The 24,888-nt window shown below is 42.9% G+C and overlaps 2 protein-coding genes across 3 annotated transcripts; one reads left to right on the plus strand and one right to left on the minus strand.

Moving 5' to 3' along the window:
- The first annotated feature begins 421 nt into the window (after nt 1–421).
- On the plus strand, nt 422–6,519 carry EIF3G (eukaryotic translation initiation factor 3 subunit G). The gene is made up of 11 exons (XM_007427908.4): nt 422–560; nt 2,238–2,284; nt 2,949–3,053; nt 3,154–3,242; nt 3,705–3,764; nt 4,350–4,454; nt 4,756–4,945; nt 5,022–5,129; nt 5,243–5,379; nt 5,481–5,587; nt 6,404–6,519. Exons 1-11 carry the CDS (start codon nt 541–543, stop codon nt 6,417–6,419), a joined length of 984 nt encoding a protein of 327 aa, XP_007427970.1. The 5' UTR covers nt 422–540; the 3' UTR covers nt 6,420–6,519.
- An 8,968-nt stretch (nt 6,520–15,487) lies between these two features.
- On the minus strand, nt 15,488–24,274 carry P2RY11 (purinergic receptor P2Y11). 2 transcript variants are annotated; one of them, XM_015888016.3, is made up of 2 exons: nt 23,490–24,274; nt 15,488–20,310 (listed from the first exon to the last, which is right to left on the minus strand). In XM_015888016.3, exon 2 carries the CDS (start codon nt 20,307–20,309, stop codon nt 19,338–19,340), a length of 972 nt encoding a protein of 323 aa, XP_015743502.1. In that variant the 5' UTR covers nt 20,310; nt 23,490–24,274; the 3' UTR covers nt 15,488–19,337. The 2 variants fall into 2 exon arrangements, with proteins under 2 accessions (XP_015743502.1, XP_025022226.1); XM_025166458.2 differs by having other exon boundaries at nt 15,488–20,362; nt 23,490–24,273.
- Between the last annotated feature and the right edge of the window lie 614 nt (nt 24,275–24,888).

A 24,888-nucleotide genomic window follows, 5' to 3' on the forward strand; every position in this document is an offset into this window, starting at 1 on the left:
TTATTCTCATGTATAAACCAAAGCTTGCTATTGTGTTGTCCGTGAAAAGGGCCCTAATGGCCTCCGTTCTTCAAGCAACATAACTCGAAAGGACTTTGTTCACCTCTGACCTACGTCTATAATGGCATAAGATAACCAGATCGAGATGGCACACCTTCAGATAGCAAACAACAGCTGTTATTTGGGGGAAAAAATGCATCATTTTAGAAACCGCGCTGAAAATAGAGAAAACACTGTACTGGAAAAAAATTCTCTCTTTCTCTTCTTGCTATACTAACCTTCTAGCTTTTTCTTGAACGTAGAATAGCATCCAAATACTAATCCTACAAGCTTCCCTCCTGTCACGTGTCTGAAATGGCGCGTAGGCGGGGCTAAGCATAATCCCGCTTGTGTTGAGCAGCAAGACTACATCTCCCAGGATGCTTCGTCTCTCTTGCGGCGCTCTGCGTGCGTCACGCTTGTGCGTTGTGGCACCCACTTCCTGCCCTCGAGCCAGGCCTGCGTTGTTTGGGTCCGGTTGCTGCTCTTCCACCGGCGACGATGCCCACCGGCGACTACGAGTGAGGAAAGCCAGCGGGGGGTGGGGCAGGGGTGTAACGGGGGAGGGGGCAGGTGCTGAGCGGGCATGACAGGAGAAGGAGGCACTGGGGAAGGAGGGAGGCGCACACGTGTGCCTGTGAACATTCGGTCGTCGGCTGATATCCGAAAGGCATACGCACCCAAAAGTATATCTGTGTTTGTGAGAGAGAGAGAATGAATTCACACACGCACACGTACGTGCCTCCAGCATATCTCTTGCTCTGCGTGCGTGCAAGGGTGAGATGCTGACTCTGGGCAGAGTCGGGCCTCCACTCCTCGCCCGCCATTGCGTAGCAATCAAGGGGAAGGCCAAGCAGGGGACAAAAACTCAGTCCAAGGCGTTTGGAGAAGCCTTTCTCTCGCCTCATGTTTAATGCTGCATCTACTTTGAACATTTTCTAAACATTTTTGTGGCTTGCTGTTACACTAATATAAATATAAATATAAACAAAACATTAAAGGGAGTGAGAAAGTAACGATGCAAAGCCTGCCATGAATTCCTACGGGTGTACACTGGGTGGGAGATGCAATGCTTGAGGGAGAAGCCACGCTGGGAAAGGAGGTGAAGTGGGGAGCGTGACCCCATTTTCACTGAGAGGAGCTAAACCTTTGACTGGGTGGTTCCCATGATGAGCTATAGTATCACCGGAAAAACACACCAGCCTCCATGTTCAAATGTAGGAGCTAAGGAGGAAGCCTCTTCCCAGCCCGACTAGTTTTTTCCTGTGCAGTGTTCTACACAATAGCATAATTTCCCACCTGTAAGTCATAAGTAGTCCAGCCCAAATTATGCACAAAAAGAATTTCTTTGCAGTGTAATGGCATCTGATCAGAATAAGATGAGTTTTCAGAAGGAAGTAAGAGAATAATTGGAATGGGGATAGAAAGCTTAAGTGGTAATTGTGTGAATGGGTTGGAGGATGCGGAAGCCATCATTTCAGAAGATCCATTGACAGTGGAGTATATTAGTATTAGATTCTTATCCTGCCTTTTATATATATATAACTCAAGGCAGTGAACATATCTAATACTCCTGCCTCCTCCTATTTTTCCCACAACAACCCTGGGTGGTGGGTTGAGCTGAGAGAGAGTGACTGGCCCAAAGTCATCCAGCTGACTTTCATGCCTAAGGTGGGACTAGAACTCACAGTCTCCTGGTTTCTAGGCCTGTACCTTGACCACTACATGAAACTGTCTCTCTATGATGGAATTATAATTAACATAAATTAACATATAAATTAAAACTTAAGTAGGTAAACTCGCCAGATTGGAAAACTAAACCAAAACCATAGTCCTACATTTTATAACTTGCTGTCAGCTGGATGGTTTCTCTACCAGAAATTGTGGGAAAAGAGAAAATAACAGCTATTCACCAAAGTAGATATTTTGATTAACCACCTGAAAAAACGTTAAGGCTGGAATTACCATTATAGTACAAGCCTGATCGGAAATATCTTTATTTCTTGCTATCTCAAGAAGGAAGTGTGCATTTGGTGGAAATGAGTTAGAATGGAATCAAGAGCATATTGTAATATTGGGTAATAGAGAAGTGCTACATTTGAGAAGACCACCCCCTAGAATTATGAGATTGAAGGAGGACACGTGTGCTTATGGGAACTGAAAGCAGGTACTTAACTTGATATTTTTATCTGTTTTAGCTCCAAGCCCAGTTGGGCAGACCAAGTGGAAGAAGAAGGAGATGATGGTGAGAGATTTAATGTACATTTAATTGGCCCTTTGTTTAGCCAAAGTAGCTCCATGCTTCCATGGTGGGTTTTATTTCACAAAATCTCTCCATCTGTCCCTTCTGAAATCTTATGCTCAGATCTCAGTAAGGAGCAATGTCAAGAAAACCTTACTGGTATTAGTTTACTTTGTGAGCTACCTGATTTTGTTTATCAAGTTACATAAATCCCAACATGTTTCAGTCCTTCGTAAGTTCAATCTCTTTGCGTCTTTCCATTACTATTTGTTTGTTTTTGCATTTACATCCTGCAGACAATTTATATGGATAGTTCTCCTGATTTTATTCCCTAACAACACTATAAGGTGGATAACGCTATTTTCTTTCTGGATAAGTTAAGTTGACAAGCAGTACATTCCAGTGGATAACAGTGAAGTTGACCAGCAGGAAACATCAGTTCAAATACACATTCAGTCCTGAAAGTACACATGCTATATTGGCTATATTTTGGGCTTTTAAAATATTGTAGAACTGTACCCTTTTATGTACTTAGAGAAATATGTAATTTATTTTGAGTGAATCTACTTTGCTTCCAAATTGATAACTCCTTGACCATCTAATTGTGCTGTTACAGAGAATTTTGTGGGTATATAGCAGCTGACTTCCCTATACTTTTCCATCACAGATAAATGCATTACCAGTGATCTGCTCAAAGATATTCCCCTGACAGGTGTGTTGAGCGGAAATGGAGGTGTAAGTGTGACCATCGAGCCAGAACTTGTAAAAGGAGGTAGGAGCCTGATTTGTATCTGAATGTCAGGAGGAAGCAAAGCATGAGGTGTCTCCAGGACCCCAAACAGTCTTTGTAACTTCCCCCACTCCTTTTACAGAGCCCCTCCCACCTCCCAAAGAAGTTGTGAATGGAAACATTAAGACCGTGACTGAGTACAGAGAAGAGGACGATGGCCGTAAGGTTAAGGTGAGTGGAGGGCAGGATTGAGGTGTGTCTCCTTCACCTTCTCCAATCCCCATCTCACAGTGGTCTCTTTATTCATTCTTTGGTATTTAGTAAGGCCTGTGATACTGACCCCCATTTTCATCTCTGATTGCCTTTCTTTAGCAAAGAGGAGAAATTCTTCCCCATGTACTGTATTTTTTTATTGTCCTGTGGCAGAACGAGCTTTCCATGCTTCCTGCATATTCCCTCCTGGTTTGAAGATGCTGATGCTGCTTTTTCCTCTTTCCTTTCCTCATGGTCCTGTTCTGCAGACACAGGGAAATAGGCTTTGGGATACAGGCTGCTAGCGCTTTAAGCCGAGCTGTCATATGGCCAGACATAAGAAAGTCCTATGCAGAATTATTGATGACCCTACAGATTATCCCCATTTCTTCTCCTAATTCCCACCTGAGCACCATGTGATGTGTTGCTGTCCTTTCTCAGATCATTCGCACCTTTAGAATTGAGACTCGGAAGGCCTCCAAGGCTGTGGCAAGGCGAAAGGTGAGTCCTTTGAGAGAGAAACATGAATTTTGCTTCCTTGACTCTTCAGGATGGACTTCTAAAATACATAAGAATGCTCTATGCAAGCCCTGTTTTGTGGTTTGCACAATGTGATCCTAGTTCTGTTTCCCGGGGAAGGCTTTTATTTAAATGTGTGGGTTTTTTGTTTTTTGTTTTTTTTTTAATTTACATAGCTGCCCATCTCACATACGTGGCTCTGGGTGGCATACAGTAAAACAATCAAATAAACAATATAAAACAATATAATACAACAGTTAAAAGTTGTATTATGAAGTCATTTGGCTGTCCTCTTGTTCACAAACAGAAGTGATATTATGGGATGTATTTGCAATGTTTTCATATTTTAGTCTGATTTGTTTGTTTATTTGCTTTGCAAATAGTTTGATTTCTGTCCTCCCACCCATTTCCAAGCCATTTGCTTTGAAAGTGGAATCTGCTAGCTGAGGAACCAAGAATGCAGCCTGTGGGTCCTTCAAGTCCTTTCCTGATGTGTTTTTCTCCCCAGTTTTCAGGATCCCAAATGAGGGGGAAGACATTATTTAACCTTTTTGTTCTTCTCCTTAGAACTGGAAGAAATTTGGCAACTCTGAGTTTGATGCCCCTGGCCCAAATGTGGCCACTACTACTGTGAGTGACGATGTCTTTATGACTTTCATCACCAGCAAGGAGGTGAGTGGTGGCATGCAGGAAATCATTCTGTAGTTATATTTCCCTGAGATTCTGGCAGTTGCCATCATAGTCCCTCTTGAGAGGGCCATATTGCCCTAAACATGAGTGGCTGGTTAGAGAGAGAGGGTCACCCCTTTTGCACTGCGCTGCAGAGCAACTAGCTATGCCCTTCCCATTTGGGCGTATGGGAAGCAGGGCAGGTGTGGCAGGTAGGGAGATGTGCATGGACTCAGGAGAGGGAGGTGGCGTCATGCAAGCATTTAGCCACTTAGCCATGCGCTCCATTGTCTCCCTTTTCCAGGACTTGAATTGCCAGGAGGAGGAAGACCCCATGAACAAGCTGAAAGGGCAGAAGATTGTGTCATGCCGTATCTGCAAGGGCGATCACTGGACCACTCGCTGCCCTTACAAGGACACGCTGGGGCCCATGCAGAAAGAGCTGGCTGAGCAGCTGGGTCTTTCCACAGGCGAGAAGGAGAAGCTCCCTGGAGGTGAGAGTTGGAAAGAGCAGGGGTAGTGGAGGGCAGCCGTGCCCTGACTTTTGCTTAAGCCACATCTTATTTCCAGAACCGGAGCCTGTTCAGGCTCAGCAGAGCAAGACTGGGAAGTATGTCCCACCCAGCCTGAGAGATGGAGCCAGTCGCAGAGGGGAATCCATGCAGCCAAATCGCAGAGGTGAGTTTCTGCAAAGGGAAGCTGGGTCTGAATCTGCTGTGTCCTAACAGCAACAGGTATTGGCATCTGCATCCAATCCTTCAACTCTCCTGTCTTCTTGCCCCCACCCGTAGCTGATGACAATGCCACCATCCGGGTCACCAATCTGTCTGAGGACACCCGGGAAACCGACCTTCAAGAGCTCTTCCGTCCTTTCGGGTCCATCTCCCGCATTTACCTGGCCAAGGACAAAACTACTGGCCAATCCAAGGTAAGGGATGGGTTACTGGGATGGGAGAAAGAGCCAGTGACGAGCAACGTTCTCTCTCTTGTTGGCTTCTGCTTTTCACCCGTCCTGTTGCTTTCCTTCAGGGCTTTGCCTTCATCAGCTTCCACCGCCGTGAGGACGCTGCCAGGGCTATTGCAGGCGTGTCTGGCTTTGGCTACGATCACCTGATCCTAAATGTGGAATGGGCCAAGTAAGTAACTGTCTGATGCCCTGGAGCGCATCTGCCCTTAATTCGTTTTTTAAGTGTCTCTACAAAGGCAAATTATTAGTTTTTCAAGGTAATTACTGATGTTATGCTTGGCACAATGGTACCATCATACTTCAGAGTTTAGGACAGCAGCCCCAACTCTTATTTGGAACTTTCTTTGTCAAGCTTTTGCAGACAGCCGTAAAAGCCACTGCCAAACAGTGTCTGTGCCCCTCCTCCTCTCCTCAAGATGGCATCTGCAGGACTCTAGAATTAAATAAAAATGATTTTTTTTAAATGTTGCAAAACTTATGAAGTTCTCAACTTCATGGAAAGAGCAAAATCTCACTAGATTTTAAGGGAGGATGCCCAAATTCTGTGAGTTTTCAGCCATTTTTTTAAGGACAATGAAATCCATATCATCAATCACCTGTGGATCTTAAAGTAGAGATTAAAACTCCAGAGTTTTCTTGTGAGACCTCTATTTGCATGGAGTTTTTTCTGCAAAATTAATTTGATGCTGCTATGGCTGGCCCTCCACTGTTCTTTGGACATGTTTCTGCCTTTGCCAAGGTTAGAAACTAATTTTAATTTAATATGTCCAAAACAATTCATTTCAGTAAGTCTTATTTCTAAGCGCACGGCAGCAGAAGCTGCTCTTGTATTTTCAGGATGTTTTTGTCAGAGGCCAAGCAATGGCTCTTCAGCTGGAAAAGCAAGTTTCTCCAGGTTCTGTGTTAGGTACTGCATTTTCATTCATGCAGGTTATTATTCGCTCTTACCTGTTAGAATACTACAAGCTCTTTTCTTTCCCCGCAGACCTTCCACCAACTGAGACCTTCCTGCCCTGCCTTTGCTTTTGGCTTTGGAAATGACCCAGTTCTGTTGTTAACTGGAGATACTAGTCTCTAATAAAAATTCATTGCAGCCTCGTCTGTATTGTGTCTGGTTGTATATTGATGAAAAGAGTCCTGTGACTCATGCCTTCTCCCATTTTTACTAGAGAACCTCTCTGCATCTTTTTTTTTTATATTCTAATATTAATGCAGTAAGTAGAAGCTGCCTTCTTATTAATTTTTCGACTATTTCGGGGAGGGTCAAGGGGTAAGATAGACAAAGGAGGAGTCAGTGTCTTGTTTAAACTGCTCAGTAAATGTCATGTCTGTTTTTTATTCACTGCCATTTCCCTGGCCCTCTGCTTTTTCACTCTCTGTTAAGTCAGAGAAGCCCCTTCTTGAATCCCCAGCTTTATCAATCCCTAAAAATCCCTTTTTACTCCCTATCTGTAAAATAGGGTCTGGTTTACTTTATTTGCTGTATATGTTAATTATTCCTGCCTTGGATGATCAGGTCCTACACTTCTGAACCACGGTATTGATTGCAGCGGTATTAGTCTGTTGCAGCAAAAAACAAGAGAGTTACATGGCAGCTTGGCAAGCAACTTCTCAAACATTGCAGTACCATGTCCCCCTAAAACGATTGATGAACTTGTCCCCCCCCCCCAGTGAATACAATTAATGATTTCATTAGAGTAAGGATTGGGCAAGAAATAAACTCTTAATAATTGCAGTTTAATTGATGTAACACCAGCACTTCTCAAACAGCCCATCGTGGAGGCTTGCATAGACAAAACAATGCCCAGAATGAATTTTGACAGGCTCCTATTTTGCCTGCACAAACCTTTTCTTTTCTTTTTAAATAATTGTGACACCCCTCTGAGTCGCTCACAATCCCTAGTGCAGTAGGACAGTAGCTGAAAAAATCCAGAAGTGGGGAACTTCTTGGTTATGTGAAAGATGTTGGTTATGTGAAAGATGTATAATCGCACTGCAGTCTTACGTTCTGTCAGTATGGTAGAGGGTGGACATTTTGCAGAATCTGAAACTAGAAAATGGGTTACCAGACCAAAACCAGTGCCTTCATTTTCTGCTCCTTCAACGTCACAATGTTGTGATGTGTTGGACTGCATAAATAATGGCCTTAGAGAAAGCACTGCTCACGAGGAATGGTCCAAACTCCAAAGCCAATAGGAACAAGCTGTAAGGCTTGCTCACATAACAGATTAAATTACTCAAGCTGATCAATATGAATGTACATGCTATCTCCTTAACCCTGGCAATAGTTCCTCTACAGTATTACTTCACTATAGCTAAGCAGAGCAATTCTCATTTCTGGTTAAAACAGTATGGATTTCGAAACCAATGGTTTGAAACATGGTTTTACATGTTTATGACTGCAGCCAAATGGAAAGTTATATCGAGTACCACCACCACCAATGAAATGCGTCTCTCCACTTCAGCGTCAGAATGTTGCTATTGGGATGGGTTGCATAAATAATGGCCCCATAGGAAAAACCGGTCGTGATGAATGGCAATCCAAGCCAAAAGCCAAGAGGAATAAGCTATATGGCCAATGGGTGGGCTGTTGCTCATCAGAGCTGCTTCCTGTGCATTGTGCCGGTTGGTTGGTTGGTTGGTTGGTTGGTTGGTTGGTTGGTTGGTTGGTTGGTTTTGTGTCTTTGAGTCAGTCTTGACTCCTGGTGACTGCCTGGACAAGTCCCTGAAGTTTCTTCGGCAGTGTTTTCGGAAGTGGTTTGCCATTGCCTGCTTCCTAGAGCTGAGAGGGCGTGACTGTCCCAAGGTCCCCCCTAGCAGGATAGAACACTCAGTCTCCTGGTTTCACCTTAACCACCATACCAAGCTGGCTCTCATTCTTTAAGATAAGGTTCAGACTGGAGAAAGTGAGGAGTGAAGAAGGGATAGAGGGCAGCAACATAACGGCTCAGTCTGATGCATGCAGTGAAAAGAGTATTGTTGTAAAAGTTGCAGAGAAAGAAATGGACAAAAGCAGAGAGAATGGAGCCAGATGTCCAGTCTTTTGGTGGGAAGTAATAGATGCCCATGAGGAGCAAGAAGGTATAGAGCAAGTTAATTACAAAAAGGTTGAAGGATTAGAAGTGGCTGCACACTTGCGTTCAAAAGCTCAAAAGCAGTAGATCATGATGCTGTTCCCAGCAATGGCCAGAATGAAAACTGTATTAATAGGATAACCCAGATTTGTTCCTGGAAGGAATGCAGGTCATCCTGGCAGAGATCAGTTCTGTTTCCTTGCTTTGCCAGTCTGGTTGTGTTCACATGTCCTGATAATCCCATGGGTTCCTAAGCAAATAGAATACAGGTAGTCTTTTTTAGCAACCACAAGTGGGACTGGCAAATGGTCATCAAACAAAGCAGTCGCTAAGTGAAACCGTGTCTGTACTTATGATCTTTCTTCAGCTTTCCTTTACTTTAGAGACCTGTGAAGGCTGTAAATGCCAGGATTGGTTGTAAAATTACTTTTTCATCACCTTCGTAACTGCAAACAGTCACTAAATGAGGCAGTCGCTAAACGAGGACTACCTATATGGTTAAAATCTTTGCTAGGCAGTCAAGGTACAGCAACAGCTGGACTAAAGAGGTCTTGCTCACAGCACGGGATTTAGATAATACTCATGCTGACTTCATAACAGATTTTTTATATAAGGGGGAAGGTATTTTTAACTGATATATGAGGATATGAAAAGCTAACATAGACGTTCTCCTTCCTGTGGCATTAAAAATATTAGTTGCTTGTTTGTTTGTTTATTAATATATATTATGTATAAGGTTGCTCAACTCCATAATGACTCTGGGTGGCTTAGAGCAACGAAAACAATACAGAAACTATATAACAAAGGAAAAAGAACAATGTACATTGGGAAAAATATCCAGCCTAATGTTTATAATCCTATAAGAAGCTTTCCACCTACCCTAACCCAATGCCTGGGGGAAATGCCATGTTTCTAACCACCTTTTAAATGAAGTCCGAATAGAAACCATCTGGAGAGATGCTGTTCCAGAGGACAGACATAGTGACCAAGAAGGCCTGTTTCCTGGATAAGGAAAACCTCTCAGGGGCATTGTGACAGGCACATGTCCCGTGTTTCATGGCCATGTTGCACTGACATCCAGTTACCTTCTGAGACCAACTCAAGGATTTTTTATTGCGTATATATCCATATACAGCTAAGCTTCCTCCTATTTAGAAGAACAGCCTCCTCCATATACTGCTATCCAGGAGCTATGTACTTTCAGCAGACAAGGGCCTTTTGTGTAAACTGGCCCAGAAAGAAGCTCGCCTAAGGACTGACTAGGGCCTTTTCACCTAGTCTGTCTAGTCACCCTCCATAGGGGGTGGTTGCATTGTCACCATAACATGTAATGCAGTAGAATATTGAGAACCAGCTGGGAATTTTAGTAATAAGTTCAGTGAACTTTGGAGACTGCAACTCTTTGCCTGCTTATCATTCTTACTGGGCTTGTAACAATCTCATTCTTGCAGTGTTATCGTTTGTTCTCTACACTGCATTTTCAGTCATCTGTTCCTAACATCTTGCGGGATGGTTATCAGTGAAAAATACAGATTTCTAAGATACAATCATGTTATTCACCACATCTTTTCTTTCATGTAGGTTTTGGTAGGGGTGAAAGAGAGAACTTCTAGAGTGTATTTTAACCCCAATCTATCTAATTCACACTCTCTCCATCATCAGCGTAACCTTCTGAGAATATTCTGATGCAGTTTTCCCCTTTAGAAAAAAAGATGCTCAAAGTGCACGTGTTAAGGAACAGAACACACTTAACGGAAAAATAAAAAGTAAAAAACTGACAGATTCATCCAACCGCTAGGCTTCGACATATCCATTTCTTTCTTTTCCTCCTTTTTTTTTTTAAGTGAGCATATGCTTGCCAGTGGCATGGGAAATATTTCATATAGGGCTTCAAAAAATGATAGATGTGCTTCATAACTCGTGTGAGTGCAACATTTCCCTGTGACTCACTAACATAGCTGTTTCTTTTGGCTCCAAAGCATAGGCGGATAACTTATCTCAGCCTGCAAAGAACTGTTAGATTTTGGGATCCTTTTCTAGCCCAAAGCATCAAGTCTGTGGAAGAAGGGTTGAAAATCATACCGAATGGAATATGATCCTAGAGTTGGATGAATGGCCCTGGAGAACGGCCTGGAATTTCAGCCACCCTGCCCTCTGAGTTCCATTGTTGAAGTGCTTTCTGGGTTTCAGATAATTCCTTATAACAGTTAAGGTAACAGCTAAGCCCTTGCATCTCATTCTGCCAGAGGACATTCTGCATGAGAAAGTGCTCCTGCCAACTCTCCCAGAATAGCTGGGACATTGGAGTCATCCTGCCTGAAAAGCCTGCTCTGGGAAATCCTGTGTATGGCACCTTTTATTTCCCAAGTCTCAATAAAGCCAAATAAAAAGACTTGAGACGAGGCTTCTTTAAGATAACAGATGTATTTTGATCAAGACACAGCTGGGTGACCCCAATCAACACATTCAGAAGAGATGTTGATGAAATCACACCTCACAAAACAACATCAAAGGCTTTATAGACATGTAAATCTGTAATCAGATAGTACATCCCCTCACACCCATACAAGGGATTTTTGGGACGGTCTGAGCAAGTGAAAGGTGGTTCTTAGGAAGGTAAACTTAAATGTAACTTTTTCTTCTGGTTACCAAGAGAATGGCATACAAGATTTTTCTTATCTTTTCTCTGGAATGCAGGGCCCCACAACTGTTGCAAAAGCTTGGTAAAACAAACAACTTGTACTCAGCTAATTGCTTATTCGAAGACAATCGGGCATTCAGCAAAGAGATAAGGGGGGGGGGGAAGAAGAAACCAGTGCTCTTTACAAAGCAAAAGCAAGTTAACCCTTTAGAAATAAAATAGAGTGCACTGTTACAGGTATGGTTAAACATTATGTGAAGCATATATATACTGTATATATATAGAATATAAAATTGTGTATCAAAATAATGCCCTTCACCTGTTACTATTTTTTTTAGCCATCTCCCCCCCCCCCCCGCACACACACCAAAAAAATAGCCACAACTGATTTACCTGGAGCAAGCTGGTGCGCAGGATTGGCACACACTTCCCAAATTCCTGGGAATGCAGAAAGCCTGCAAGAGAGTGTTTCCCAATGATCTTTGGAGGCCGTGAAGCCAGTGAGATCTGCTTAACTACCCCTTTCTAAACAGGTTGGATTTTCACTTCCACAGTTTCCAGCATTTGACAAGCACTGGTGGGGAAGGCTGATCCAGGACAATGAAGAACCTGAAAAAAAAACAACTATTTCGCACCCCCCCCCCCGGGCTCGCCTTTTCAGAGTCTCTCACAGTGCTTCAGACAACCAGGAGCCTGCTACAAGTGAGTGATTGCCTCCCTTCTCATCCCTCCAGCCCGAGCCACAGCACCACCGCGCTGGTCAAAACCTGGCTCACCTAAAGCAAACAAATCCCTTTGAAGATACAACATAATTTTATTAGCGTGCAAACCATAAAGCAGTATATACTGCGCTCCCAGTTGTTGGGCAGCCCTGAGCAAAAGCAGAACCAGAGTTTATATACCCTTGGCCTACTAGGTGGCACAGGGAAGACAAAGGAAAAGGCAGACAACATGGAAATTACCACATGACATTGGAATGTTTTTGATAAACCCATCTGGGTTAACTTATTACTTATCCCTTCCTACTAGGTCAGCCTGCTAGCCATACTATCTCTGAGATATGGTCAGTGACTCTAAACAGTTGGGTTTACTGGCCATAGGTTCCTGACGGAGTCTTCCCCTTGTTGCCACTCAGCTTGTTGTGAATGTTTTCTTACAAGGCACTTTAAGCAGTTCACATGGGCGGGGGGTAGCAAATGCAGCTTACATGTGTATGGAGGTGGGGACCTTTTACCACCACATAGGAAAAACACTGCCTGATCTGGTTAAAAGAACAAACTCATGCCTGTTGGTCAGATGCCATCCTGTATCTAACTGGTAGTGGGTTTGGTGAATGTCTGCTCATCCTTTCCTGGCATATTATTCAATGTTAACAGGTCTGCTTGGAGGGCTTGCCTTCACGTTCCACTAACTGTGGCACAAAGATGCCTCGCAAGCTGTGTTTCATGTCCTCAGAAGGCCGCCTTTGTCTCCCTCGTAGCCCCCACAGCAGCAGCCCAATTTGCCTTCAGCTGCGCCACTTTTAAAATAGCATCTTGCTCTTCTCCCAACACAAGCCTTGCTGTAAAAACAACCTACAATGCCTCATTGATGATGTTGGTGATGATGGGGCAGAGGTTGGCATCTTCCTAGCTCCCGTTGACTATTTGAGGCTACGGCAGGCATGCTCCCTCCTCCCTGGGCATTGCCCTCCAGGAACTTTCTTGCTTCGGCTTTAGACTAGAGTAGTAACTTGTCTCAGCACCCACCATACTGCATATTAAGGAGTACTGTATGATTGACGGCTGTTTTTTCCCACTGCCTGGTAACCCTAAAAGGGGTGGAGGGGGAATGCAGACAGGGGAATCCACCAATCACTGCCTTAAGTTGTCCTGCATTAAAGCCATAATGTTTTACAGAGAATTTACAGAGAAATCAATAAAGAACCTGGCTGATGGGTCTACTAGGCACAAAAATAATTCCTTAAAATGTTGATCTTCCAGAATACTGATAAAGCCATGGTTTTTAATTATTCTTTTCAATCAACTGTTCAGTCAGGATGTTTTCAGGCAGACTGACAGATCTCTTTCCCACTTCACCTACTACCCATGTTAACCTTAACTGATTTGTCAGCTGGGTAGAGTATATCAATCTCCTTGAATCATTCATTCAATAAACACTTATCTTTCCAGATAGATATGGACATCAGTGTTCCCATATAAACAAGAAGTAAAAGCTATGCAAGTCAAATGCCAAGTGTCTCTCCAGCCAAAGCCAAAATGTCTACCCTTAGTAGTGACCAGACCAAGGTGTGACCAGTGTGTCTGCAGCTGATAAGTGGCCAAGAGGAGCAAAGCAGATCCCTGCACCTGAGCCCCAACCTCGTCACCAAGGTGTTGTAGATTGTTCACAGAGCAAGATGTGTTGGGAGAAGGGGGCAACACCTATAATAGTGTGTTGAGAAAGAGAGATTCAGAGTCTAACCAACTAGACATGCCTCCATGGCCAGTTAAGAGAACAGCCTTCTCCCCAGTTCACACTATGGAGCCATGAATGAGAGACTGAGAAAGTCTCTGCCTTAGGCTGGGGATGAGACAGAGGTGATATCATGCTGGCAAGTCTCTTAAGGATGGCTAGCAACACTGTCAAGGGGAATACAATATAAAACCAAGAGAACAACCGATGGCAGAGGGACATAGATGTCAATGGTTTTCCTATTTACAGTTATCAGAAAGATTCAAAGTAGACAAAAGAATTTATGGTATTGAATATTGTAAGACTGACTTTGAAATGGAATTGTGTACAAATGATGAACATGTGATTGCTAAAATGTATAAAATTTTACTGAAATTTGAAACAGAAGAGCAAGTGAAAGAATGTACGATAAAGTGCGCTAAAAGTGTTGATTATAAAATACAGATGGGACAATGGGAAAATTGAAAGGATTCAAATTTACACTATGTTATAATCTTAAAGAGAACTTTCATAAAATGATGTACTGTTGATATATGACACCAGAAAAATTATCTAGAATGTATAAAGGTACTTCAAATCTATGTTGGAAATGAGAACAACAAGAAGGGTCATTTTATCATGCTTGGTGGACATGCAAAAAAAAACTAGAAGATTTTGGGTTCAAATGCATATTTAAGATCAGAGGATTTAAAATTAATATACAACTGAAACCAGAACTTTTCCTCTTGGGACTGATGGATAAACAGTTGGAAAAAAGTCATGGAACTTTGTTTTTATATATGATAAGCACAGCGAGATTATTGTATGCAAAACCTACAACAGAGGTATGGTTGGTGAAGATGATAAAACTTGCTCAGATGGCCAGATTGACCCGTTTGATTACAGAAAAGATAATGCACCTACTTTTATTGCTGACTGGAAACCCCTAATGGACTTTTTGCGTAAAACAGAAAAAAATGAACTTATGATCTATGGTTTTGATGATTAGATAGAATAGATTATAGAAAGAAGAGAGTCATGATGTAACTTTAGAGAAAGAGGTAAATCTACAATTGTACTTATAATTGCTGTAAAGAAGATTGGAAGCCACTTCTTTATATCTTTTTTTCTTTCTTTTCTATTTTTCTTTTACTGTTTTTCTTTTCTTTTTCTTTTTGTACTTTAGCTTTCTCTTTTATTTCTTCCTTTTTCTTTTTTTCCTCCTTACTCTATTTTAGTTTGTATTAATTTTTACCCTTGTTTTTAAAACCTTCAATAAAATTATATTTTAAAAAATGGCTAGCAATACATCAACATATCTTTATGCCATAGGGCAGTGTTGTGCAAACTTGGCCACTTTAAGATGAGTGGACTTCAACTCCCAGAATTCCCCAGCCAGCATGAAGTCCACTCATCTTAAAGTGGCCAAGTTTGGACAACACTGCCATACGGACATGACGATAGCCCTGAGCAAAGTAACACTTTAACACGGCAGAGTTTAGCTGCTCTCCACCCATCCTGGAGCCAGCATAAAACTATACAGGCATAAAAATCTGTAGTCCTCATTGCTAGTTCCTATCCTGCATACTTTGTTTGTTTGTTTGTTTGTTTGATATATTAACGCCCATCTCACTGAACGTTTGCTTCTCTTCGGGCTTGCTGCCAAATGGGGAGCATCCTGATTTATTGTATGCAAGGCAGGTTACAGAAAGCTCTTGGTAGAATCCTCTGGCTTTGTTTCCCATCTGTCCCTTTGAATGTCACCAGCTGGGAGGAAGCCATATACCGATCAAGACAGGGCAAGCACCAACTGAGAGTAATTTTTGCCCATGTCGACCCTGATCAATTGGTGAAGGCTGGTTTGGGATTGCCACTGTGTTCAGTAGACGTGTGGTGGTGTGGAGCTGAGGAGGGCCGCTGGATTCCTGCTGTCATACCCATATTCTCAAAATGTGGGTCTCACAGCCTCTCCTGCCTCTACATGTCTACGGTCAGACTTCATGCAGGCATGGCTTGATTCACAACTGCAAACTACTCAGTCCTCTGCAATCAGTAGCTAGCTAACCCCAGAAACTTCTAGGACTCAAGAACTTCTAGATAAAAGCTTTATTGCAAACTAGAAGCCATCTTATTGTTGGCCACACATTGTGGTTTTCAGCCCAGCCCTTTAACCCAATGAAAGACTGGACTCGAGGAACTCAGTTACTCATTTATTAAGGCACCTTAGTAATTGAGGACTCCTTCCCAAGAAGAGAGCCCCGAAAATAGAAAGCATACATCTTTTATATGGTCTTGCACTATATTCTGCAACACCTTGAATATCCGGGGCCTTATGCGCGAGTTCTTTTTGTGGACTTCAGCTCAGCATTTAATACTATTGTACCGGAAATTCTTTACAACAAACTGATCCCGCTTCCTGTGCCTGACCATACCCGTAGGTGGATAATCAGTTTTCTAACAGGTAGGAAACAACACGTGAGGTTAGGCAAAACTACATCCAGTACCCGGTTAATCAGTACAGGTGCCCCTCAGGGATGTGTGCTCTCCCCGCTGCTTTTCTCCCTTTATACCAATGGCTGCATTTCAGAAGACTCTTCTGTTAAAATCTTGAAATATGCGGATGATACAACTGTCATTGGTCTAATTCGAAATGGAAATGAGTCAGCATATAGACGGGAGGTTCAACAACTGGTCTTGTGGTGTGGTTGTAATAACTTGGAATTGAATACACTTAAAACCGTGGAGATGATTGTGGACTTTAGGAAGAATCCTTCTAATACTCCTCCCCTTACCATACGCGACAGCCCGGTATCAGTGGTAGAGTCCTTCAAGTTCCTGGGTTCTATACTTTCCCAAGACCTGAAATGGACGTTTAACATTACAGCCATTATTAAAAAGGCACAGCAAAGGATGTTCTTCCTGTGGCAACTTAGGAAGTTTAAATTATCCCAGGAGCTCTTGGTACAGTTTTACAGGGGAATCACTGAGTCTGTTATCTGTTCCTCTATAACTGTCTGGTTTGATTCTGCAACCAAACAGGTCAGACTCCAACGGATAGTTAAGTCTGCAGAAAGGATAATTGCGACCCGCCTGCATTCTATAGAAGAACTGTATACTGTGAGGGTCAAAAGGAGGGCAGAGAGGATATCTACAGACTCTTCTCATCCTGTATATAATCTGTTCCAACTTCTTCCTTCAGGACGGCGCTACAGAGCACCATATGTTGAAACATCTAGACATCGGAATAGTTTTTTCCCTTGTGCCATTGCTCTGTTAAATACTATATGACCTGATATGTACTGGACAGTGGCTTCTCCCTTTGGAAAAGTTATTTTACTGGGGCAGTGTTATTGTTACTATTTATTAATTTCCTGTTGCTATCCAAACGCACTGTTGATCTTGCTGTTCGTCACCGAAGACAAATTCCTTGTATATATTTTATACTTGGTCATTAAAGTATTTGTATTGTATTGTATTGTATACCTGTCAGGGGAAAAACCCCACCTAACCCGAGAGACAGACACACCAGAAACACAGACCACTTCAAAGTTCTAAAGTACAGTGGTACCTCGGGTTACGAACGCCTCTGTTAACGAACTTTTCGGGTTACGACCAGCTCCGGCCGCAAAAATTTACCTGAGTTTGCAAACTCCGCCTCGGGGTACGAACAGGATACGCAGCCATTTTCCCTCCCGTGACACAGTCCACAGCCATTTTTCCCCCCCGGCACGTGGTCCGCGGCCATTTTTCTGCCCCTGACACGTGGTCCGTGGCCATTTTTCCGCCCCTGACACGTGGTCCACAGCCATTTTCTGCCCCTGACGCATGGTCCGCGGCCATCTTTCCGCCCCTGACACTGGTCGTAGGGAGGGGGACTCTCCGTCCAAGCAATAGCCGCCTCCCTGTCCGCCACGCCAGAACGGATTAACGGTAATTACATTGAACCTTATGGGGAAATTTCCTTTGGGTTGCGACCAATTCGGGATGCGACCAGAGTCACAGAACGAATTAAATTCGTAACCCGAGGTTCCACTGTATTTATTAAATGTTAGTTCAGTAAGCAAGTATAGTTCAATACACAGACCTTAGTTCAGAAAACAAAACATAACATACTTAAGATCCCGTTGCAATGAGGTCCAGCACAGACAAGCGGTCAGGCAGACAGCTTAGCCGAGTGGCCCCAAGCCCCTCCCAACAATCCTTTTTGTTCTTCAAAACCACAAACCACAATTTTGACGCCCAGAATGATCTACCGTCCTTGGTGCTAATTTTACCACACTTCACGGTTCCTTTCTCTTGCCACATTCTCCTTCCATCAGCACTTACTTGGTCATCTGTTCACCGACTTCCTGTTGATGTCTGAAAACTTTAGTCTACATAGCATTTTTATTGTTTAATTAGCTTGTTTTATTTGGTGTTAGCACTTATTGCTTTACAGCTAATGTTATTAGCATGTTACAAGTTATTCAAGCTTTAAGCATTAATAAATCAGTTTTTTCCTTTCACATACCTTTTCAAAAACAGCATCGTAATCAGAGGTTACATGATTGGTCACATAGTTGAGCATGTGTACTTAATAGCTAACATCCCATAACCATAACACCTTTTCAAACCATATATGTCTGTGTCCACAACAACTGGTGATTTTCTGTATCTGGGACACTTAGTGGTTTTGGAACATCTTTATTTTAGGCTTTATCTGAATACACTTCTATATCTCTGCTCCTGTCCTTCTGCTAGCTAGCTTCACACCTGATCACTATCTTCCTGTTTCAATTCTTTTGCAAACTTAACCACAGAGCTTGTTGGCATGTTCTGTTGAGGGATGCAAGTTCAATCGTTCGTGACCCCAGTCTGACTCTATCAGTTAACTCCAGTTTTGCTGCCATCATATTCAATGCAAAAGAAAAGCACTGCACAATAGAGGAATCCAGCAGAGAGAACGTGGCTGTGTGTCCTTCTCCAGAGCTTAAATCCTAGACCTTTTCAGCTGTTTCCTGGTAAAAGACTTTTGGTTCTCTTTCCCAGTCTGGAGGGCAGCTGGGCCATGTTTCCATAATGATCTCGTCTGGAGTGAGCTGTTCCCCACTTTGCCAGCATCAGGCCTAGCAGGAACAAAGTGGCACCCACCCAGCTGTGCCCAGCCCTTTCAGCAGGGAAGAAAAACAGAGGGACCGTGGAGGAAAGTTCCTGGGGACCAAGAGGGTGTGTGCCTATTCCAACCTGACATGGCCAGGAGACACTGGTTGATCCTGCCCCCCATGTCACCTGAACAGTGCTGAGGACCACCAGGACAGCAAAACACTTCGGATTTTATGCCCTTTGAAAATGCAGTCTGTTGCTATTTGTTTCTGGGGAAAACCTTAACCTGGATGCAGCTCATCACAATTTAAGGCTGTCTCCTGCATGGGTTGGGGAAGGCAATGTCCCAGGGACATGGCAGAATAAATATGTGGCCAGGGGATGCTTGTACTCTGTAACGTAAGACTCTGCTCTTACATCAAACAGCTGGTATAGAAGGACCTGCCACTGCTTTAACAGCAATGCTAAGCCTTGCCACACTGCAACACAGCTAGGGCTGGGAGAGGTGAGGCCCTCCGAATATTGCTAAACTACACTTCCCAGCATCTCCAACCACTGGCCAGGCTGGCTGGGAATTCTGGGCCTTTCAATCCAGTAGCATCAAGAAGGCCCAGCGTTTTCCAATTCGGACTGCAGTAGAAAGCTTGCCAGTAAGTAGCAACTCCAACTAGTAGCCAAACATATTGTCATCACTGGTCTGGGTTGCCATAAGGAGGGGGCTGGTGGTAAAGACGCAGTTCCACGTTCTTCTCTTCTGCTCGCAGCTCCTTTTGCTGCCGTAAAATTCTGCAGCAATATTTGGGCATGTTCTTAGCTAGAGCTGTGTAGATGAATGGGTGGATGCAAACATGAAAGTTAACTAGGATCTTAGTTATTTGGTAGACGATGTAGAGAAGCAAGTTGCAGTTGTCCTGTATACGAATATTCAGGTGTGTATTGCGAAGGGCATGAAAAGGCAAGTAAAAGAGGGCGTAGAGGAGCACAACTGTAGAAATCAGCACCTTCACTTTGCACTTTTCCTCCCTGGTGGTACCGTGGCTGCGTCTAACAGCATAAACAATGGCCACACAAGAAAAGAGAGTCAGGAGAAAAGGCAGCCCACAGCCAAAAGTCAGTAGGAACAAGCTGTATGGCCAATAAGTAAGCAATTCTGCTTTAGTGGCACTTCCTAGGCAATGTGTTACATTGTCTTTGCCTTGCAAGGTGGAGAAACGAAGGACGGGGGCTGAGACGGCCATCGCCAGCAACCACACAGCCCCACTGACCAGTTTGGCATGGAAGGGTTCGAGACGGTCATGGGCAAAGAAGGGATGGACAATGGCAATGTAGCGGTTCAGGCTGATGCAGGCGATGAAAAAGGTGCTGCCGTACAAGTTGAAGAAAAAGACAAAGCGTTCCAGTTTGCAGAGAAAGGAGCCGTATTTCCAGTCCTTGGGAGGGAAATAGTAAGCAGCCAAGGGCAACAAGGAGATGGCATAGAACAGGTCACAGAGAGCCAGGTTGAAGGAGTAGACGATGCCAGAATGCCAGGAGCGTTCCCACATCACAAAGTGGTAGATCGCAAAGCCATTCCCAACAACAGCGAAAAAGAACTGCAGAACTATGATGATCCACAGTTTTTCTTGGAAGTGGTCCAGTTCATTCCTACAGTCGTTGTCCATCCTGGGGAAAGCAGGACGAATGAGATGAGAGACTTCCAAGACTACCTGTTTGACTACAGAGAAATGAGGAATGAGTGGATCACGAGAAATGCTGACACCCACCATTTCAACCGTAGCTCTCTTAAAACACAACTGGCTACCTCCAGCTTAGGTTTATAGCCCCCTGTTTTTTGACCCCTTGGAATAGGTGCCTATTTGGTAAACAGCATTTCCACTAAGTTGAATGTGATTGTGAGGGTTATATAAAAATAAGGGAAAAGGAAAGAGGGAAAAGTCACAAAACTATAACACCTCTCATGTACAATCAAAACTAGTTTTACCTATGCCTTCATGATCTGCTGTGCAATCAAATTAATGTATAAGTCAGTTTACTGACCACTAGCAAAAATTAGGAATTCAGCATATAAACAGCCCTCCAGCTGGGACTTCCATAGGTAAAATCCTTCTTCAGATCTAACAAGCCAAGTTTTTCAGTTCATTGTACAATTAATTAATGGATCATGGTTATTCTTTTATAGGATCCATTTTGGGGATAGGCAATATTCATTACTAGTATCTTCCTGTTAGTTCCCAGACTAAATTAAAAATGTATTTACAAAAACAAATGAGTCTTCCAGAACAAGTTAATATGTGGAATAAATTCTACCTCAAAATACAGGTAGTCCTCAGTTAACGATGGTAATTTGGACTGGAGTTTCTGTTGCTACGTGATGCAGTCATAGACTGCAATGTCATATGACTGCATTGCTTAGTGACAGCAGTTCCAACAGTCCCTGGTTACTGGTGCTAAGCAAGGATTATGCAGGACGTTAAGTGAGGACCTCACATGGTTGCAACTTCCAACTTCCTGCCGGCTTCCCCATTAACTTTGTTTGTGGGAAACCAACAGGGAAGGTTGCAAATTGCAATCACATGACCATGGGACATTGCAATGATTGGAAATTCAGGGGGGCTGCTGAGCACCTGGATAATGATCACATGACCATGGGGCTGCTGTGCCAGCCGGAACTTCAAGGACTGGTCATAACTACCACTCATTCAGTGCTGTTGCAAGTTTGAACCATCGCTGAACAAGTGGTCATTAAACAAGGACCACCTGTAAGCTATTACAGCACAAGAGCCAAGCCTACAAATTAATTTTTCATTTTGACATCACATCTCCAACAATTAACTAAGTTGATAATTTTCTTACAGAAAAAAAATGCATAGCTATCCAACTGACACAAAATATTTTTATTGTTAATCAGAATTATACATCTATAGAAATACATTATACACATGCCAAAATAGTCTTGCACTGATGTTCATGTACTACAGATTCCAATTCTTATTCACTGCTTCCCTATACTGTACTTTCAAACATATAATTTAGTGTATTCTAACATTCATTTATAAATAATTATGATAAGCTTTTTATTTTACACAGACCATATTAAATCCTATAGTTGTAGAGGCATTGAAGACATACAGGACTCTTGGCCTTTAGCCTAAAGATGCTTTAGCTGAAAATATGAAGTGGTTTGCCCTTGCCTTCTTCCCAGGGCTGAGAGAGAGTGACTGGCCCAGAGCCACCCAGCTGGCTTCGTGCCTAAGGCGGGACTAGAACTCAGAGTCCCCCAGTTTCTAGCCTGCTGCCTTTAACCACTACACCAAACTGGCTTTTATGGTTATATTACAAATAACAAAAAATCAACACCCGAGTATTCATCGATCTCAAGTATACACACCTAAGTTCTACAAAGGTTGAACAAATGCTCTGACAAAGAACTTTTTAGAAGTTCTGAAAAGACGCTCTCCTCCTTATCTTACAGGTTATTATTCCATTTCTAAACTGGTCTTGTAGAGAGGAAAAATACTGTTTTCCCTAATGCTTGCCTTGCTCAAAGGCTACTTTAAAGGCTACTCCCAATGATTTAAATACAGTTCAATATATGCTTTCTCTGTTGGCCAGTCATTCATCCTTGATCACAAACAATGCATCAATAACAGCCAATAAACTCTTAACTTCTCCCCCTTGCATATATACACAAGCAGCTATTCTGCCCACTTGTTTCATCAAACCACATTTCTTGTCTCTTTCACATTTGCTCCTCTATTCTGATGTTTTAGCCATCTACTGTATTCCTTTTGGACTAGAGCATAATTACAGACTATGCAGCTTCTTTCGTTAATTTCCCAGAATTCTTTATTTCTTTCCTGGTTAGAAGCAAGTTCTGGATCTTAGCTTGGCCAAAAGGGTATTGGGCACTTTTTAAAATTTGTTTTAATACATTAATTCATCTAATATATTTATTATAGCTTTTGTGCTGTGACACTTGGTGTAAGTTTGACCTGGGTGCACTAAAACCCCCTTCAATTTTGTTTTGTTTAGTTGGTCCTTTGCCACTGAACCCAATTACTTTCCATTCTCTTGAACTTGTGCAAATCATTCTTCTGTCCGATGCTACCTGTTGCAAACACAGCTGTAGCTGGAACATTTCTGTCCTTGTTAGGCTCAATAGATGGTCAGAGACATCGCCCCCCAAAAGTTCTAAGCTATTCCACCTTCAAAGATTCACTTGCAGCATTTGCAAAGAGCAATAAGGGCTAGGGGTCAAGGAAACCTAGGAGATAAAGGGCGTAGCGACTAACAGAACTCAGAAACTGGAATCCCTAATTTGGTTGTAGTATCTAGGGCAGTGTTTCTCAACCTTGGCAACTTTAAGAGGTGTGGACTTCAACTCCCAGAATTTCCCAGCCAGCAAGCAAGCAAGGTTGAGAAACACTGATCTAAGGTATATCTCATGATCACAGAGCCTAAGCAGTAGAGACAGACTTCTGGCACTACCCTGACTGTCATCTCTCCCAATTCACCCACTCCTGGAGTTTAATAAAATACACTCTTCAATACTTCAGATACTGGGTGCAAAGTTAAAAGACAGAGATAAACCTGGAGCAAGGTGAAACAAAGTAAAAGGAACAATATGGACCCAAAGAAAAGAAGGAAAGAGCTAGTACTACATCAGCCTTCTCCAACCTGGCCTCCTGTTTTGTAAAACTACAATCCTCATCATCTCCAACCATGCTGGTTGATTGGAAGTATTGGGGGATGTAGTCCAATCCATCTGGAGGACACTAAGGTGGGAAAGGCTAGAGAGGGAGTGTAGTAGCTGCGTAAATAGTACCACAAGACATATATACCTAATCCAGCTGCCAGTCGATTCTATGGTAGAAGTGGGTCAGCCGTACGTTTCCCTTATTGCAACGAAGCTGTGAGGTCCGTCTTCAAAATGAGGTAGTGCAATGTCATGTGGATTCTGCAGCTGGATGAGGAAGTACTCTAGATGAATCATGACTAAATAAAGGTGGAAGCGCTCTGCCTTGTGCAACAAATTGATGCCTTCTACCGCTCTTCGCGTGCGACCACAACACGTAGCAAAAAGAGTAAGAAAAATACCAGACAGAATGGGGTGGGGTGGAAGGATCCTAGAGTTAGAATAACACTGGCCGTCGAACAAGGAATAAATCCCAGAGCTGAAAAAGGATGGACTTCCTCTGAAATCCTACCTGTTCTTTCATTTTAAACTCCACGGATAACTCTGGAGAATGTGAAATGCGATGGAATGAAGCTGCTGAGAGAAATGGATGTGACGAAGAAGCAGCGGAGATCTGTAGCTCCAAGATGTTCGATGTCATTCCACATCACCACCCTGTTGAACTAGCATACAGCTACAAAAAGTAGTCGTTTGGTTCCAATCCCAGGGAAGAATGACTTGCGGACATCTACTACCAAGAGTTCATTGCATTTAATCAAGCAAGATTGGGTGGAGTCTTTTGCTGGAAAAAAAAAAGGGGGCACCAAAAAGCTATTTGGAGTAATAGAAATCTGAAAGGATGCTTCGGCTGATCTAACTCTCCGATGCAATCCCTCTCAGATAGCCAGAGATGGGCAGGTGCCTGCATTGTTCTAACCCAGCCCCGCCAGCAGCCCTACCCCATTTTTGGATAGGCCACAGCGATCAGCGGTCAAATAAGAAATGTAGTTCTTAGTCTGTCAGCAGTTACAGTGAACGGAAAAGTTGGTTTGGGCACAAACCACATCCTGAATTCTAATCAACTTTAGATGTTGCTAGAGTCCTTCAAAATATTGAATTTAAAGGATAAAGCCTTTTTTTTTTAAAGGGAGACCATTTTCCCTCTGGGTCATACAGTGGGGCAAAAAAGTATTTAGTCAGCCACCAATTGTGCAAGTTCTCCCACTTAAAAAGATGAGAGAGGCCTGTAATTTTCATCATAGGTATACCTCAACTATGAGAGACAAAATGGGGGGAAAAATCTAGAAAATCACATTGTCTGATTTTTAAAGAATTTATTTGCAAATCATGGTGGAAAATAAGTATTTGGTCAATATCAAAAGTTCATCTCAATACTTTGTTATATATCCTTTGTTGGCAATGACAGAGGTCAAACGTTTTCTGTAAGTCTTCACAAGGTTTTCACACACTGTTGCTGGTATTTTGGCCCATTCCTCCATGCAGATCTCCTCTAGAGCAGTGATGTTTTGGGGCTGTCGGTGGGCAACACGGACTTTCAACTCCCT

This window comes from Python bivittatus, unplaced genomic scaffold (genome assembly GCF_059951505.1).
Source record: "Python bivittatus isolate LINGU-HERP-01145 unplaced genomic scaffold, Pbiv_v1 ctg000220_np1212, whole genome shotgun sequence".
Classification (NCBI taxonomy): Eukaryota; Metazoa; Chordata; class Lepidosauria; order Squamata; family Pythonidae; genus Python; species Python bivittatus.